The following is an 18,586-nucleotide window of genomic DNA, read 5'->3' as shown; positions in this document are numbered from 1 at the left end:
CTCTCTCCCCCTCTCTCTCTCTCTCTACTGACTTGAACTTCGTTTCCTGAGGGCATTCAACCTACCAGCGCCTTGAGATCATACCAATGGTACATAAGGTGCTATATAAACGTAACATAACATAACACAAAGACAGGGGGGTCTGAAGTGATAGCCAAGGAAGGGTGCAAGGGATTTCACCATGCCTTTTATGGCATGAAATGGCAAAAAGGGTAAAGAAAAACTATTTTAAAAATTGTCAAATGTAATTCTGCCAAAAAAAGTTGAGGAAACGCCATTGATCTGCCTGTTTATCTGCAGTTTCTCCATCATCCACATGTGTTTTATTTATGGTGTTTGATGCAATTTGGCCCACTTGTAAAATCACTTGTGCTTGTGCAGCAGCCTCTTCTAGAAGTCCCTTTAAAAGTGCTTCAATGTCTTCCCATTTAGAACAATCATAGCATGCAAGAAGTGTAGTAGCAATGCATTTATTATATATTCCCGTGGTGGCAAACGTTTACACAACCATATGAATTAGTTTGCTCTTCCGGTCTGATGGCAATCAGATGTCAATGCTGGTATAGCACATCTCCATGTCCATGTGCTAGGATGACTTGATTAGGCGTCCTGCATGTTAAGTTGAAATTTAGTTGCCACTTTGTGAAGATTTCATGATATTTCGTCTGATCAATAATTGGGGGTGAGAGTGAAGCAGGTTCTGCATTCTCTGGAGAATCCATGGTCTTTCTGTGACAGACTCTTTCTGCCTCATCCTGTATGTGGTTTCCTCTTCAGTGAAGTATCCTTTTTCCTCTGATTGTGTAAGGGGCACTGCGTGTGTGTGCACTTTAGGTATCTTAATAGGTTTGATGCTTGAGCAGAATATGCTTTTTCTGTACCCTCGCAAGTTATTTTATTAATTTATTAACGTTTCTAAAAGCCCCATGAAAAAAGCATTTCCTTGTCTTTTGATGGGGTTTGTTGTGCATGGTTAAACTCCATACAGGTATGCACTTCTGAGTGGATGACATGTACCGTTGTTCCTCTGACTCTTGTTCTTAGCACAGGTACTTCTCATCGGCTTGCTTCTCATGTGCTGTTTAGATGTCCTACATCGCTTCCTTAATCCATGGGTATTTTCTTGTCTTGCTGGCCATGAGCTATTTCTGTGACAAGCCCTTTCAGTGGAATGGGTCCTTTTGCCACCATGGGTCTGTTTGGTGCGGTGGATCCATTCTGCACCCACAAAAGATTATTTAAGTGCAATCGTATTGAGGCAATTTTTGAGATGCCATTTGTTTGTTTCACCATTTTCTAAACAGGGTTTACTTTCGTGAGCCTGTGGCTTGGATGCGCCAGCCAGTGCCAGAGATACAATTTGTGTTTTTGCGCCTGCTGAATGTGCGCACCTGGTACTCCTTATTTGTCTTTGTTGTTTTGCCACACATGTTTTTGTGTGTATGTCAGTGGATATGGAGGCTCCCAGAGCATAATGGGTGACACTTTGGAAGGCACCAGTGGCCTTCAGCAAATGGGTATCTGTACTCCCTGTCCCTTCTTTGGGAGTCACCCTTTGGATCAGAAGTAATTTCAGCCTCTAGATCTTCCACCTAAGGTCCAGCACAAATCCAAATGCAAAAATCCAGCACAGCTAGCTGCTTTGAGTGACACGCTGGGGGTTGGTGGCCCTGGAAAGTTACCTTATGTACTTTTAAGCACAGAGTTTCTAAAGTAGCCCAACCAATCCTGTGTTGCTGTAAACAGTTTTCACCTGTTTGGTCTTCTGTGTCATATGTCACAGGTGAAACAGAAATCACTGAGTCTTCAAGACAGTTCAAGAGTGTCTATTGTTTTGTGGGGCCTAGAGTGGTCCCTCTGTCTGTCGCCTTATTTTGGACCTGCCACCGTAGCCCAAGTGTCCATACCACCTGTTTAGTACTACCGAAGGTTGACCACTACTGTCTAAGGTCTGGTTTCTGCTGATGATGGCTCCTTCAATGCAGGCTATCTAAACTTCCTCAAGGACTGCCTATATTTCCCTTCTCTAGCCAAAGATTAGTGTTCGAATAGAACAGAGATAGCGCCTTACACTTATTCTGTTAGATTAAAGTTGATTCAGTCAAGCCCACGCTCACCTCCAACCTCCTACTCTCACTCCCCGCCTCCACCTTTCTCCACCCACCAATCTTCTCTCCCTTTCATGTTCCACTCTTCCTACTGCTTGGTACTGGCCCAATTTGGAGCAGCCTTTTTCTTGCATTTTTTCACAGACATTTAACAAATATTTTCACTGTATTTTTAAAGGGGTGTTTGATTAGGGTATACATTTTTAATATTTAAGAGAAGTATGGGTTCGGTGAAGGGGTGTGGAGTAGAATGGCGGTATGAGGCCAGATGCCTCAGGCTTAGGTGTGCTATACAAATCTCTAAATAAATAAAATAAATGCACCCTTGCCCCATACAAATGCATCTGGTAATGCAGGGAAACAGCCGTGTTGAGTCGGCTGCCAACCAAATATACCAGATCCACCCTTTGATGTTACTTCTCCTCCCATTGCGCTTCTCTGCTACTCCTCTCCTTCTCCCACCACTGCTTCCCGCCTCCACACTACTACTCTCCTCCTACTACCGCTACTACTCTCCTCCTCTTATCACTACTGCTCTCCTCGCCCCGCCACTTCCACTATCCTCCTTCACCACAACTACTCTCCCCTTCCCCCACTACTACTCTCCTCCTCTCACCATTACTAATCTCCTTCTTCCATCATTGCTACTCTCTTCCTCCCACCACAACTACTCTCCTCCTCCCTCCACTACTACTCAAACATGCTCCTTTCACTCAGGCCAATTCACTTCACCTTTGCTCCTTATACTGTCTTCTCTACTCATTCGTCTCACAGGCACGCACACTTAAAACTGCAGAACCATCATCACTCCTAAGCCAATTCCTCACCTGCTCCACAACTCTTCACAAGCCACACTTCCCCTCCTTCCTCCTGCTGGTCTCTTGGTTGTCCTCCACCTCTGACCTCAACCGGTAAACCCACACTTCCTGCTTCCTGTCCCCTGTTCAAATCCCGATTGGGAAACTCTCCATTCCAATCTGGACCTGTCTTCCCCAAGCACTGCCTGTATGAGCAAGGGAAAGTCATCAAAAGGTGGCTAATCCCCATCCCCTGGCTCCGCGCAGTCTCGCTGTGTACCAATAATGGTGGCATCAACACAATGTTCGTAGGATATTCTTTCTCGGGTGATTTACGGTTCCCACCGGATCCCCCTCAGCCAGGCTCAGATCCCCTTCTTAATACAGTTAGTCTCCCTCAGTCAGGTTTGGACCAATTTCAGTTAGCATCAACTATCAAAGACTTTCGAATGTGCACAGGGTTTGGCTTTACCCATTGCAGGACCACTTCAATTTCACAATTCCTTTTTACATTTGCCACCTTACAGTTGGATACCGAACAGAGACCTTTTGAATGAGCACCCACGTGGCGCCGGACCACTCTGTCTACGGTATCTGTCTTGGCTTCAAAAGTACATTCACTCATCTGCTATTTAATTAAATTCGTGTTGCGTGTCACATACGCTTCACACACTTCAGTTTTATGTATATATCGTTCCCGCTTGCAACCTTGGCTTCAACACAGACTAGTCTGGTATCAGTCTCCCCAAATCACCGGCTGTGCTGACTTTACTGGTGCTGCTTTGTTGTAGGAGCCAAGGACAGTACCATGGCGGAAAACGATCCTCCCCGCCTTGGCTATCGACGCAGGAGAGCCCAGGGTACCTCCGACACACAATGCAGGTTTCTTCAGCTTTGATTCTGGGTCTTACACTTCTTATTCTCGAAGGCTCATGAAAGTAACAGTCCTCCTCTGAAAAGATCAAGGGCACTTCGCTCCTTGCAACCCTTTTGGTCTTGCCATCTTTCTCCTTGTATTAAACTGCCATCTTGGTACTACTGCTTCCTTGTGTGCTTTGCCTTGCTCAGAGTGTGCGTTTGTGCTCCACCTTTTATCCGTGTGGGGAAGTGTGATGGAAGTCAGGTGTGTGTAATGATCAGTAATGGTCTGATCCTGCCTGGCCGTTAGTATTGCAACACGTCAGGTGTACGGCTCTTGTGTTAGTCAGTTTTCTCTCACAGTGAGTTGTTTGGGGAAAAGTGTGTGTGTCAGAAAAGGGGGAGAGGTGGATTTTCTAAGTATCCTGCTTGGTAGGATGGGGAAAAGGTGTTACAGGGAAGGGGATACCACGTCTCCCTGTCAGCTGTCCAACTTCCACTCCCTGAAGACCCCTCATCCAAGTGATCCTCCTGCACTTATCTACCCCTGAGGAACTGGATCCAAAAGCGATGGCTGTGTCCTGGCCACCTGGATGACAGACCCAAGGGGACTAACGGGTAAGACACCTTGAGGTGTCTCAAAAGAGGCAGTGGAACGGAGAAGGTCCACCACAGAAGCAGTAGAGATGCCAAAGAAGACCGGTGAGTTTGCCTGATGCTTACTAAAGGTGACCACGGGGCGCTCCGAGCAGGACATTCGGCCGAACCCACAGTGACCATTTACAACAGCCAAAGGGCTATCAAGAAGTAGTAAGGAGGCAACCTGGGTGCAATCCTCCTCTTTTGGGATACCAGTTTGGGGAACCAGTACCCACATTGGTAAGAACCCAGACACTATATAAAGAGGCAGCCATTGTTCAGCCCTCCAAACAAAGGATACTGATGGGGAGAACTCTGGAACAAATGTTGCCATTGAAATCACTTGTAGTTGTAGGCGTTTATCTTCCTGGAAGGAGAGTAAACCAGGAAAGGGATCAGTAGAAAGTACCCCTGGCAGGCGAGTATACCAGGAAAGAAGAACAAGTTACTTATCAACTGGTAACGTTCTTTCGACTTGATGTTCCTCCAACGTATTCCTCAGAGCTCCTCTCAGAGGAAATTCCCTTGAGCAGTACCTCTCGCACTTCCGGTTGGCACCAGTCACGAACAGGTCCACCTGCGGGGTTCCCCAAAGGGCAAAGATATCATGAAGGACTTCCTGAGCTAACTCCCACTCATGGAAGACTGCGCTCTGCCTGCTCAGATTGTCCGCTGCCGTGTTCTCCTATCCGGCTAGATGCACCGCCGCTAGAGAGATTCCCTCTTGAATTGCCCAGAACCGGAGCTACATCGCCTCTCTGCAGAGTGGTAGTGACCCTACACCTTCTCTTTTGTTGAGGTAATGCGTGGCCACTGTGTTGTCCGTCATTATCAGGACATTCCTCCGCTGTACAGACAGCAGGAAAGCCTTCAGTGCTAGCCTGATTGCTCTCAGCTCCAAAAGATTGATGTGTAGTTTGGACTCCGATGGAGACCAACGACCGCTGATGGTCAGATCATTGGTGTGAGCCCCCCACCCTGTGAAGGAAGCATCCGTCACTACGGTTGCTTCCGGCCACGGTTGCCAAAAAAGGTTCTCCTTTCATGAGATTTCCTTTGCAGGCCCACCACAGAAGATCCTGCGAGACCCGGAAGGGAATCCGAATGAGACCCGACATCCTGCCCGAGAACTGAGATCATTGTGTCTTGAGAGCTCATTGAAGGGATCTCACTCTCAGATGGGCCTCTGGCACCAGAAAAATGCAGGAAGCCATGAGGCCGAGCAACTTCAAGAATTCGAAAGCCAGATGACTCTGGACATGCTGAAACTTGGTGACCATCTGGAGAATGTATTGAGACCTCACCTTGGGTGGCGAGCACTTCCCCAAGGAAGTGTCCAACACAGCCCCGATTTACTGGAGCTGTTGGGAAGGTGTCATATTTGACTTCTTGAAATTGAGGGAGAAGTCCAGTTTGTGAAGGGAGTGGCAGGTGACCCTGAGATGATCCAAGGCCTGTTCGGGAGAACGTGCCCTGATCAGCCAATCGTCCAGGTAGGGGTACACGTGAACCCCCCTCTCCTGAGATGCGCTGACACCACCACCATGAGCTTGGTGAAGACCCTCAGGAAGAGGTCAACACGAATGGTAGGACCCGATAGTGCATGCCACCAACTGCGAACCTCAGGTATTTGCTGTGCTAGAGATGGATCGGCACACGAAAATAAGCATCCTGCAGATCCAATGACACCAACCAATCCTGAAGCTGAAGGGCCTGAAGGATCTGAGAAAGAGTGATCCTTGAACGGGTCCTTCCTGAGGAACTTGTTCAAGCACCTTAAGTCCAAGATGGGTCTCAGTCCTCCGTCCTTTTTGGGAATAAAAAAATACAGGGAATACCAACCCTTGTTCCTCTCCGCCACAGGCACTGGTTCTATAGTGCCTTTCTCCAGCACGGTCAATATTTCCTGCACAAGGAGCGGATCCAGAATCTTCAAAGAGTGCTTCCCGGTGGATTGTCGTGAGGCCGTCAAAGAAAAGGTAGGCAGTAGTTGTGTTTAATTGTTTCCAGAGCCCAGGCATCCAAAGTAATGTCTTGCCACTCTTCTAGATGCTGAGACAGCCTGCCCCCTACCGGTGAACTGTCACTCAAGGACTCTGAGCGGTTTTGAAGCGGCTGCTGCAGTGCGTGACAGCAAAGAGGCTGCAGGCTGAGCGGCTTTGGCACCCCTACCTCGTCCAACACGAGGAAACTTACTTTGGCCCCTCTGATTGGCCATTCCTCTCGCCCTTCCAAATGAGGAGTAGAAACGAAAGATCGACCCCTCCACTGTTGTCCCCCTAGGACGAAAAGACTGGGGTTGCCTAACAGCAGCGCCCAAAGACTTGGCAGCTGCCTTCGAGGTCGGCAACTTCTCAAGGCTCTCGTCAGCCTTGCTGCTAAAAAGATGAGACCTGTCAAAGGGCATGTTGAGAAGACGAGCCTGCACATCCGGTGCAAAACCCGACTTCCTCAACCACGCAATCCTGCGCATCACAGTGCTCGTAGCCATGGACCTGCTGACACTATTCGCAGTATCCAACCCAGACTGAAGGGATTCACACATGGCATCCTTGCCATCCTGAACAATAGCCAGAAAACCATCCCTTTCTTCCCCTTCGGGAATATGTTCAGCTGCTAACGAAATGCAATTCCATAGAGTGTGCGAACATTTTGCTAAGGCACAAGTAGAGTTAGCCAATTTTAACCTCATACTCCAAGCAGAAAACACCTTGCGTGCCCATCCACCCATACACTTATCGTCCCTATCAGGAGGGATTGTAGGGTCTGTCGCCTGCTTCGAGATAGCTGTGGCTGCCTGGACCACCAAACTCTCTGGAATGGGGTGAGTGAACAAGTAGCCAAGGGTCGCTACTGGATGGGTAGTATTTCTTCATCAGAAACTTGAGAAAGAAAGGGTTTGCTCTCAAACTGCGCACACACATAGAATAATAAGCAATTGCAAATTAAATGAGTGGTTTTAATCAGAATTGGTGCAGCCTGACACGTGTTTCGAGCTTCCCGCTCTTCTACTGAGGCTTAATCTTGGCTAGTGTGTATTTTGAATACAAAGGTAGAAGTTGAGTAATCTGACAAAGTTAGGCGTGGGCTCCCATTATTTTGCAGTTGCACGAATGAATTTTCAGTAAATTATTATCTTGCAGTACTTTCACTGCTATGTGGGGAACTGGCTCCAGTTCCCCACATAGCAGTGAAAGTACTGCAAGATAATAATTTACTGAAAATTCATTCGTGCAACTGCAAAATAATGGGAGCCCACGCCTAACTTTGTCAGATTACTCAACTTCTACCTTTGTATTCAAAATACACACTAGCCAAGATTAAGCCTCAGTAGAAGAGCGGGAAGCTCGAAACACGTGTCAGGCTGCACCAATTCTGATTAAAACCACTCATTTAATTTGCAATTGCTTATTATTCTATGTGTGTGCGCAGTTTGAGAGCAAACCCTTTCTTTCTCTAATTCCAATTTCCAGTGGGAATTTGGCAGGCTCCTACTCAAGCTCTCAGCCGCAGCCCTATCACAGCCACATAAGTTACCGTTCTATGCGCTGTATCCTGCTGGCCTTTTCTGCCACTTTTTCTTCATCAGAAACTTGTTCACTGCCGGAGTAGCCTCTGGGGTATCCCAATTTGCAGCCACCCTTTTCTGCAAAACCATATGAAATGGCAACACAGGGTCGGTAGACAGACCCTGACCCAAAATATCCGTAAGGTCATCTTGCTCAGAGTGCACAGGAGGCCTGGACCAGCCCAGATACTCCACAACTCTAGACATGAGTCTTTGATATGAGGAGTCGGCATACTGCCCTGGGTCCCGTTTGCCGAACTCCAGCCCGGGGGAAGTGTGAATACCACTGGCATTGGGCAAGGTTTGACAAAGATCCTACATCCGACTCTCCTCTGAAATGAGACAATCAGGAGCATTAAGGGTCCCATAGTGGAGACCAAAAGGGACAACCTCTTCATCAGATTGTTCCTCCACCTCATAAATGTCAGCGAGGGACCTAAAAAAAGACCTAAAAAAATCTTTCCTCGGGAGAGGAGTGAACATCTGATCAGTCACAGGCCTCAAAGACTTAGCAGTAGCCTTCCTCGGTGAGTCCACTTGCACAGGGACCTTCACTGGCAAAATTGACGTTGATGGCGCCAACAGCATCGGCATCGAAAAAAGGCATCAACGGCATTGAGGGCCCCACCGGGGTTGAAGACCCGACAGGCGCACCCGACGGGCATGGCGCTGATGACGTCGATGCCTTCAAGGGCTTCGAGGGTGTCAAAGGTTTCGCCAGTTTTACCGGAGATGAAGACCTTGACTTGGCACGTCTCGGGTGATCTTTCGAAGCCTTGTCTAAACGGGGCTGCGAAGGTTCCTGGTGTTTATCATGCAGTTTACCAGGGTTTCGAAGGCGCGCGAGTATCCGGCCAAGAACGCACCTTGCCGGCTTCGACAGAAGGTGCAGACGGAACAGTGCCATGTTTATCAAACATTTTCATCATCGCCACCCGGAAAGCATCCCACTCTGCCGGGGTCGATGACTTGGACGGGCATACCATCCTCCCGGGGGATGCGTCCGACGAAGAGGACGAGGAAGGTGACCGATGGTGCCGTTTCCTGGACCGCCTCAACGAGGACGAGTGGCGGGAACCACTCCTAGAGCGAGACCGCTTGGACTTCTTCCAACGAGGAGAGTCACCTCTCGACTTGTCAATCGAAAGGCCAGCAGGCAGGGATTTACAGGGCTTGGATACCTTCCCTATCTTCAGTTTCCCCTTATGTTCCCGCAAGGCTTTAGCAGTCAATGACTGACACTTCGAGCAGTCATCTGTGTGAGTTTTGTATCTTTAATTTACCGTTCTTTACAATGCTTTGCTTTCTCTCGTGTTGTATCGGCCCACTCACAACTTTCATTCGTCGGATACTGTTGCCGTCAAGTTTCATTTAACACAGACTGGACTTTCATTGCTTTCATCAACTCACCGGCAGTGTTAATTCATTTTCTTCTTTCGCGGCTTTGATCCTCAAGTTAAGGCTGATACCACAATTACAGCTACACCTCCCCAACTCTGCGTTCACCCAGGAGGGCGGCTGGTATGATTGAAACACAAGAGAGGTTTGTCTCTTCTGTCTACATGGGCTTCCTTGCGCAACCTTCAACGCCCTTCGGACTGTCCCACATGTTCCTATTTACTTATACCCCACTCTTTTTGTTGATGACTATTTATCCTTTGTGTCCTTAATACAAACAGCATTGTGTACATTCATATAAACCCACATTTTGAGACCAGAATTACAGTGTACAAATCGATTGTTGATCCGCTGTCTGACAGGATAACAATCAACACATACCTAATAAATGAGAACCCGAAAATTGCCTATTTCCTTTTGCGTATGTCAATATTCTTATATGGTCTTATATTCATCTCATCTCAGAAAGGAACAGATAAGAGAACTTTCCAGAATTAACGTTTTCCAGACAGCTTTTCTGCGCATCAGGAAAGGCACAGCTAAAAATTACTTCTAAAGGAAGAATACAACACTAGCTAAAGAAGCTGAAAAATCTGAATCTGAGGGGATTGCATTTAAAGATCCTCCACATTAAGTGGAAAACCGGATGATGGTGCAGGGCTTCCCATTCGTCCAAGCATTTTCTGTATCCTCAAAATTGAAGTGACAGTGCTGCATAATTTTTAATTGAAATTATACATATTTTTTAAAACAAATTTGACCTTCAATGACTGTCCCAAGATTCTTGCCAAGAGTAAAGAAAACATCTAACTCTAGAATGTGTGGAGGATAACATGCATCTGAAATTGTAATACAGTAATGTGTTTCCATTCTAGAGCAGATCTTTGGAGAGAGATGAGGTGCTTCAAAATGAAAACTAAAATACATTCTGAATTAAAATCACCACTTCTAACACTGAATTAGAGTACACATTTTTAACAATGAGATTCAGATTGATTGAACATTTTTACGATGCTAAGACCCAAATAAAGATAAATCCACTTTTTAAACAGATAACTATGATTACATAAATATCCGATATTAAGCCACTTTCATAACCAATGACTGTGGATAATATATCACTTACCAAAACCAATCGAGGACTCACAATGATAGTAACCACTAGGTTGCCTTTTCTTCTGCATAGAACACAGATCAAGGCTAGTGAGAGAGTCTTCTCCAAAGTAGTGGTTTGAAAACTCCTCATATAGTTTTAAATCTACTTTCTTCAACCCCTGAAAATGTCAAATAGAAAAAATATTAGACAAATAATTGAAACACAAACATATTTCTAATCTCCAGGTTTACTCATGTCAAACAAAGAGAAGAAATGTTAGTTGGTCAGAAAACACAACTCAACACAATACAAAGGGGCACCGGGATCCAGTGAAATGACTACTGGGTGCCAATTAGAAGTGACTGTTGTGAGAAGTCAGAAATGAAAGCCAGATACAAAGTTGTCATATTTTTGGTTAAAGACTTTAATTTAAATGAAAATGGATTGGGAAAATGCCTCTCTGATCCTTTTCTAAAGAGGAGTTTCCCTACCTAAAAAACAAAAACTGTCCTTCTTTAGTATGTCTTGTAGCTTTGCAAATCGCCTGGTATACTCCCCTGCCAGGACTCTTTGTGCAATTCCAATGGCCCGGTGTACTCTCTTGCCAGGACTTTCTCTTGTGTTTCAAGTGCCTGCTATCTTTCTCTTGCCAGAACTTGTGTTTCACATTTCCTCTGTATAACCAAAATTGCATATACTGTTCTTGACTCGGTATATCTTTCTGCTTCAATGTTCGTTCAATCTTTGCCCCACACTTGCATCTCATGCATTTGTATCTTGTTGGGGTTTGGATCTGTGCTATCTATTTTCTTAATTCAAACAATCTTCTTGTAGTTTCTGTATTAGCAATCTCAAAACATTCAAATTGTCATTGGCACGGTCACCAGTATGCCCCGGAGTACCCAATTGCTTTGGATTTACTCACCAGTTCTCTTCAACATCTCAGGTCCTGTTCACGTTTCTGCAGCGTGGTTCCCCGCTCGCTTTCCACTCTGGATTGTGCAGACGTCGTTCTGGCTTCTTTCGCGGCTCTGCGGTCACACAGCTGCTTCCCTTCAGGTCCCGGTATGGAGAACACTGCCTCTTTGAGCTGCAGAACAGCCAGGAACTCTCTTGCAGCTCCCGGCATCTTCATGGCAAGTCCTGCTTGCGCACTGCATTTCTCCTTCTGTCTCGGCGGACTCCTCTTCTCCGCCACACTGGTAGGTGTCTCTCGCACTCTTAAGTCTCTTCATAGGAACCGACGTCTTCTCCTGCACTGCCACCTTCAGTAGTGCAGTTGCCATTTTTAAATGTCCTGGGCACAGGTGATTTTGTAGAGCAACCCATCTGCACATTGAACTTTGGGCTCCTGTTACCTTGTACCAACTTCATCTTCCTCGTCTCAGTACTTATGTGATTATGGGAGTCCACGGGTGTCATTGGACACATAGCGTTCTCAGTGCTTTTACATGAGAGAACGGTTTTACATAAAGGTATGGCAGGAGCAAAAAGGGTTTTGTTGGAGCTTTGTGTGTCTAGGTCATAGATGGGGGTTTACCATAAAGAATGTTAAGAAGTGGTTTATTTACTTCCACTGCAAGTGGGAATAAAAAGCTAACAAGAGGCCATTACGATCTTGGGTATTTGGGGTTCCTCCTCATGGGGGCATACCAAGTCTCGTCCAGCGAAAGAGGAGTCATAAATAAGGGGATACTGCGTCTCTCCCGTCGGTGTCCCACTTCCACTCCCTGAAGACCCACCACCCAGGTAATCCTCCCGCACTGGTCCACCCCCAGGAAGTGGATCCAATAGTGATGGTCGTGTCCTGCCACCTGGATGGCAGATCCCCGGAGACTAGCGGGTGAGACACCTTCAGGTTTCTCACAATTTCTAAGGTGGGTTAAGCTGGTGTACACCGCACCTAAGGCCAGAGTGAAAACCAGCAGGCATATTTCTGCAGGATGGGAGCTTAAGAAGGGTACCAGATGGGGATGCCTGCTGTCTCCAGTGCTCTTTATGCTTGCAATGGAGCCGATTGTGGTATTTTTTAGAGAGAAATACACGTATGCCGGCATTCATATAGACGGAGTGACGCATGTGATCTCCATGTATGCTGATTACATGCTGCTTTATATACGACGACCCGAGAAAAATTTGCAGTACATGTTAGATGTTCTTGACTGCTTTGCTGAAATCTCAGGCATTACCATCAGCCGGGATAAGTCGTGCTTATTCCCGTTGGCAGGATTGAGGAGGCTGAGAAGAGACCAGCTTCCCAACCTGGAACTGCAATGGTCCCTTGACACATTCAGATACTTATGTGACAACATTTGCCATAATTTCAAGACTATGAATGAGCTTAACACACAGGACACCCTGGACAAGATGGTGAAATCAATGGACTTCTGGGGTAGGCTGCCTTTATCAATGATGGGTAGGGTGTCTCTCCTTAAAATGGTGGTCATCCCTCGCTTGCTATACTATTTCATAAATGTCCCGTACAACATATCTAGGAAATTCTTCCACAGGCTAGACTCCATACTTAGGGGATTTCTATGGAGCGGGGGTAGACACAGAATGGCTTTAAGCACACTTCAACCATACTATGATGCTGGAGGGATTAGAATGTCTCATTATGAATTATACGTCCTCGCGGGGCAGCTGCAGTTTATAGTGGGCTGGCTGGCAGATGAACCAACGTTAGATACCACGCTATTGAAGCCCTCTGTTGAGCAATACTATCTGAAGTAGGTCTTTTGGGTACACATGTCTTGGCTTTATCGGGTGCTGCCCTGTCTGACACTGGGCAAGAGACTGTGGTGCAGGGCCTGGAAACTCTTGGGGGTGGAGGATCCATTCAACCCACACATTCCTCTGGTTATTGTATTGGCTAGGAGGTCACAAAGTGTGCAGGGTATCAGGAAGTACTGGGAGTGTAATGGGGTGGTTAAGCTGGGTGACTTGTCAGCACAAGTTGAACGGTCTGGTATACACAGAGGTCAATTCCTATTACACTTGAGCTTGACACGGGAGATGGAATGCAAGTGGCCGGAACTCTGTGATGTCCTAGAAAGGGATGCCTGCTAGAAGCAATGTATGATATGTCTGATGGCAGCCACATGATTTCTAGACTCTATGAGCTGCTCCTGGACAAGGCTCGTATATCGGACGTAGGGGTACAGAATAAGTGGGAGACAGGCTTTGACAGGACGTTCTCAGATGCTTAATGTACACGGGTCTTGCTATGCCCCAACAAGGTTTCAAGAAATCCCAGGTTCAAACTCACACAATTGTACGTTACAGATAGAGCATACCCGACACCTCACAATAATTCCCATCTTAAGGGCGCAGATAGGCAGCACTGCTCCAGGTGTGCAGAGGAAAATGCTGGCATTGTTCATATGTTTTAGTCTTGCCGAATATCCGAAAGTATTGGGAGGGGATCGTGAACAGAGTGTCTAGAGGAGGTATAGATATAGTTGCATGGCCCCTGGAGGCATGTTTATTGGGAATGTTTCTACGCAAGAAAGGAGCAAGGCACCTCACAAAAAAGAAATACCTTATCTGCGTGCTGGATTGCGGTGTCTTGGAAGTCAGCAGCAGACCCTAGGGTTGCAGCGTGGTGGGGGGACCTGCAGAGATGGGCATTGGCAGAGACTATGGTCTGGCACAGGGCTGTGTACCTAGGACTTAGGGAAACAAGCAATGATGTCACATCATGGAACGTTTTAACACAGGCTATGTTTGCGCCCTTGGACACTATGTCCAAAACGCATGGACAAGCTTGAGTGTGTGGAGAACTGAGACTGTGAGATGTCACAGCAGAGCAATGTAATCTACAATTCAGGAGACTTGCTTGTTTGGACGGAACGGAAGGCACTGTTTGTACGTTCTTGGTTTTAAGGGTTCCGATTGTACATACAAGGGGTGCTGGGACATTTATTTCTATCTGTCCAGTTATTATGCGATGCATAACTTCTTCATGTACTTGTTGCAGCAAAAGTTAATACAAATTGTTTATAAAAAAAACAGAAAACTTTGTTCAGCTACTTTCAATAACTGATCAGATTTTCATGTAGAACACAAGAGTCCAACATGTTTCTTTCCTCAAGGACAAATTCATCAAGAGACTCAAGCAGAGCAGTAGCATTATAACCAAAACATCCAAAATAATGCGGTAAGGATCATTAAAAGAAAGTCCAAAAAGCACATAAGCGAGGGTACAAGGAATCTACACTGGTTAGCCGTCGAAGAAAGAATTGCATTTAAGGCTATGATGCTGATACAGATGCATCCATGGGTCTGCCCCGTCTTACCTGAAAAACAAACTGGTCACGAACCTACCAAGACGGACACTCAGGTCGGATTCAAAAGGTCAAATCGAAATTGCCAGATTCAAAAAAGCTAACGGACTTGGGAAATGCAGTATTGTATTGTAGTCGTAATTTATATAGCGCCATTTCTCGATTTGTTTGGCCTCAATGGTACCTAAAGCTACCTATTCTTATGGCCTTCAATGCATGCCTGGTAGCATCATTTTCATATTACTGTGCATGTCACCACATTTTATGAGACAGAATGTCGTGCAAGACATCAATGAATGCAATATGTTTAAACATTTCTGCACACATCTTCATATTCAGAAAATTCACATCTGACTTCCATGGATAGGAAACTGAATTGAATCATAATAGCCTGAGGGCTAGAATTGCAGCCTATTTTCTCTGATGCCTCAATAACCCATTTAGGTACATTATGACATGTGAACACACGATGAGCGGGGCCACATCACATTAAACGCTGAATCTGTCACCATGTGTGATCGCATACACATCCTGTCAATGTATAACTGCTTAACCACTCAGTGTAATCCACTGAACACATGTTTGGTATGCTCTCTTCAATGCAACCAAATGTCTTTTGTACACAAGTGCTAAATACCACCTTTAATAATCTGCAGGAACATTTTGACAGTCCTTACTGCTTGCTGAGTATGAGCAAGGGATAGCTCATGTTTTACTTTACAAAACTTTTCAGGAGTATTTCTAGCCACCCGTGTCCTCTTGTCCATGAAGTGAAGTTCCTGCTCTCAATCCCCATTCATGATTGCGTATCCAATGATCTGAAAACATTCATCTTTATTTGAGGCTGTGTTATCTCCTCCAATGTCTTTCTCCGCCCCATATGCCTGTGAACTATGAGAAGAGAGATGTTCTCAAAACATTTGTCGGAGTGGCAGCCTCATGGATATGTTGCACTTTCTTCAGGTCAGAAGATATGCCTTCTTCTTGAGAAATATAACCAAAACATTCTAACTTCCTTCGGAGGAATACAAATGTGTCATTCTGCAGCATCAAGCCCACTGCCATTGTTCTTTCCAGGACTTTCTCCAACTGTTCAAGGTGCTTCCAACTGTTCAAGATGTTCAACCTCTGATTTTGCAAACACAGGTATGTCGTCACTGGTGTTCAGCATGCCAGGGAATCTGGCCAGAGCTCCCCTGAAGATATGTTGACATACATAAGCCACCGATGAGACACCAAAACATAGCCTCTTGTAGGAATACAATCCTTTATGGGTGTAAATGTGGTGATGTACCTAGATGAGGAATATAGCATCACCTGATGGTACCGTGCTCTCAAACAACGTTTTAAAAAGAACGCAGCATCTTGCAAGTCTGATACAATGTCATCAATAGTAGGCGTTATGTGCCTTTCCCTGTCTGATGTCCTCATGGGCATCCTCCTTACAGATCCCGATATTTCGCTTTTCGTGCCCCCATTATTGGAGAACCCATGGGGTAGGCCCTTCCACTCTCTCTATGATGTCCAGGGCCACCAATGTGTCCAGCTCTTCTTCCACCTTTCCTATCAGGTGAAATGGCACCCGTCAGTGTTTTAGGGCAATGGGTTGGACAGTTTCATCAATGTGTAGATGAAAGGGTTCGCCTTTCAGAAAACCCACCCCTTCTAAAAGTTAACTGAATCTCTCAATTAAGGAGTTAACATCCTCAAAGTAGACCCCATAAGCCAAGTTCACAATCTGCAATGCTTCTGCAGCTGCGCACCCTTACTAATGTCTGAAGTCACATAAAATATTGCTTGTAATTTGCTTGTAATTTTTGAGAGCTGTGCTGAACTGTGGCCACAAAAGCTCCTTCAAGGGGAATTGGTGTCATACCCCCAAACGTGAAAATGTACAAATGGGTAGGCATCAAAGGAGAAGATTTCTTCAACTTCCGGTAATCATGCACAGACATTACGTTCACTGACACAACTGTGTATATATGAAAAGGAGTGTTAGTATCTTGGATGCACGCAACACATCTGGGTTGTCATTTGTGTTTTCTGGCTAAACCCAGAATTTTGTAGCTGAAGAACACATCACTTCGTCCACTGACTTTGCATCAACTTCCAGTGTTGATTATTCCACATTTGCGCCTTTATGTTTGCTTTTTTGTGAAAGCCTTGTCGATGTTTGCCTTTAGAGCGTGAGGTAAATGGTGGGATCTGATCATTGCATGCCTTTGCAAAATGATGAATGCGCCCTTCCCTACCACATGTGTGACCTTTGGCAGGGTAGTCACTGGTATGTGGAAAACCATAACTACATTATGTGCATGTAGAGGCGTTGCTAGGGAGGGCTGAGGGGGCTATAGCCTTGGGTCTTTTGTTTGTAACCCTGGATACAAACTCAGGGGCTACAATCAAAAGGCTAGGTAGCCCGAGTCCCGACAGTCCCAACATTTGCATAGCACTAGATCTCTTCCAGACCTAGCAACTCCCCTGTGTGAAAGGTCCACTAAAATCAGGTGGCGTCCATCCTGGATGCCCTCACTTCCACCAACTCATGAAAACTACACAGGTCAAGAATTCTTGTCAGACTGATGACCGTTCCTCGAAATATTTGACTTCCTCAGTTTTACAGAGAAACAGCCTCGAGGCACGTATCTCATCTTCCTCATTTAGGAGCACACATGTAAAGGCAAGTTGTGGCAAGAGTGCATGAAAGGCTTCCAAGGATTCTACCTCTTTTTGTTTGGCATTGCTCAGAAGAAAGCGTTCATAGTCAGCAAGGACTACTGGGCGGAAGTAGTTTCTCAACACAAGATTAGCAGCACTACAGGTGTTGTCTGCGAGGCTCAGAGTCTTGGAAATCCTGTGCTAGTAGGGCAGATTTCTTGGTTTGGTCACTGAGCTCTCCTTTAGCATCAAAATACATTTCTAAGTGCTCCACCCGAAGAGCCCATCTTGGCCCTTGACTGGACGGTGAACCCAAAATGTCGAATTCAAGTAAGGGAGCTAAGGACACCTGTTGCCTGGCTGGCATTGCCGGGCCAGGAGAGACCCCTTCACCATCTGCCATCACTTCACCTTTGGATCATAGTCCAACAAATGATGTTCAATTTCGGTTCTACTCAAACTGTGCTCACAGGATAATGTCCAAATATCAGCAGGGTGTCACAAACTTCACCTCTGGAATTCTCAAATGTCAGGTGTCTTTGACATGAACATTTAACAAATTTTAAACTACTGTTTGGTCGTCAGTATTTTTTCACCGATATCCAGGGCCTGTGTTGTAGGTGATGTTCTGTTCACAAGATCATCATACTTTCCTTTGGTGCTGTATGTGTACATTCATTTCACTTATTGAATTTCGTCAAAGAGCTTAACAGAAAAGTATGGTACAAAAGGAGCCAATGAACGATTGCAATAGTAAAACATCACGATGCCAGCAGGTGTGATTTGAGAGAAGAGCAAAAAGAGTACAGAGATGAGGAAGACTGAATAGAGAGAGGAAGGGCATTCCAAAACTTGGGAACCAGCAGCCCAAAAGCAAGAAATCGAGAAGAAGCACATGGGGGTTTTGGAGTAACCAGACAAAAAAGAGATTGTGAGCATGGAGAACGGGGAGGAGTATAGACTACGACCAAAAAAAGCCCGATAGGGAGGAGCCAGTTCTTGAGTACATTTAAGTGGAATAAAAGGTGGGATTCGAAGGAAAGCCTGGCAATGGACTGCAGGGCTGCAGAGATAGAAGCTTGAAGGGATAACCGGAAAAGAATATGAATAGCAGAATTGTATGCAGAGCACAGGGGGCCAGATTATAGGTCCCAAGTCCAAGAAGCAAGACACAACAA

General features: G+C 45.8%; 1 protein-coding gene across 3 annotated transcripts in view; it reads right to left on the bottom strand.

Annotated features, from left to right (window-relative positions):
- AKAP7 (A-kinase anchoring protein 7) overlaps nucleotides 1-18,586 on the bottom strand; it is a 1,276,362-nt gene that overhangs the window by 581,775 nt on the left and 676,001 nt on the right. For all 3 annotated transcript variants that reach the window (XM_069607402.1, XM_069607404.1, XM_069607403.1), the window contains exon 7: nucleotides 10,495-10,642. In XM_069607402.1, coding sequence (XP_069463503.1) covers nucleotides 10,495-10,642 — 148 coding nt within the window. The remainder of the gene's footprint in view (nucleotides 1-10,494; nucleotides 10,643-18,586) is intronic.

Source organism: Ambystoma mexicanum, chromosome 4q (assembly GCF_040938575.1).
Source record: "Ambystoma mexicanum isolate Mex_15411 chromosome 4q, UKY_AmexF1_1, whole genome shotgun sequence".
NCBI lineage: Eukaryota > Metazoa > Chordata > Amphibia > Caudata > Ambystomatidae > Ambystoma > Ambystoma mexicanum.
The sequence above is the reverse complement of the archived record's forward strand: the minus strand, read 5'-3'. Positions and strand labels throughout refer to the sequence as shown.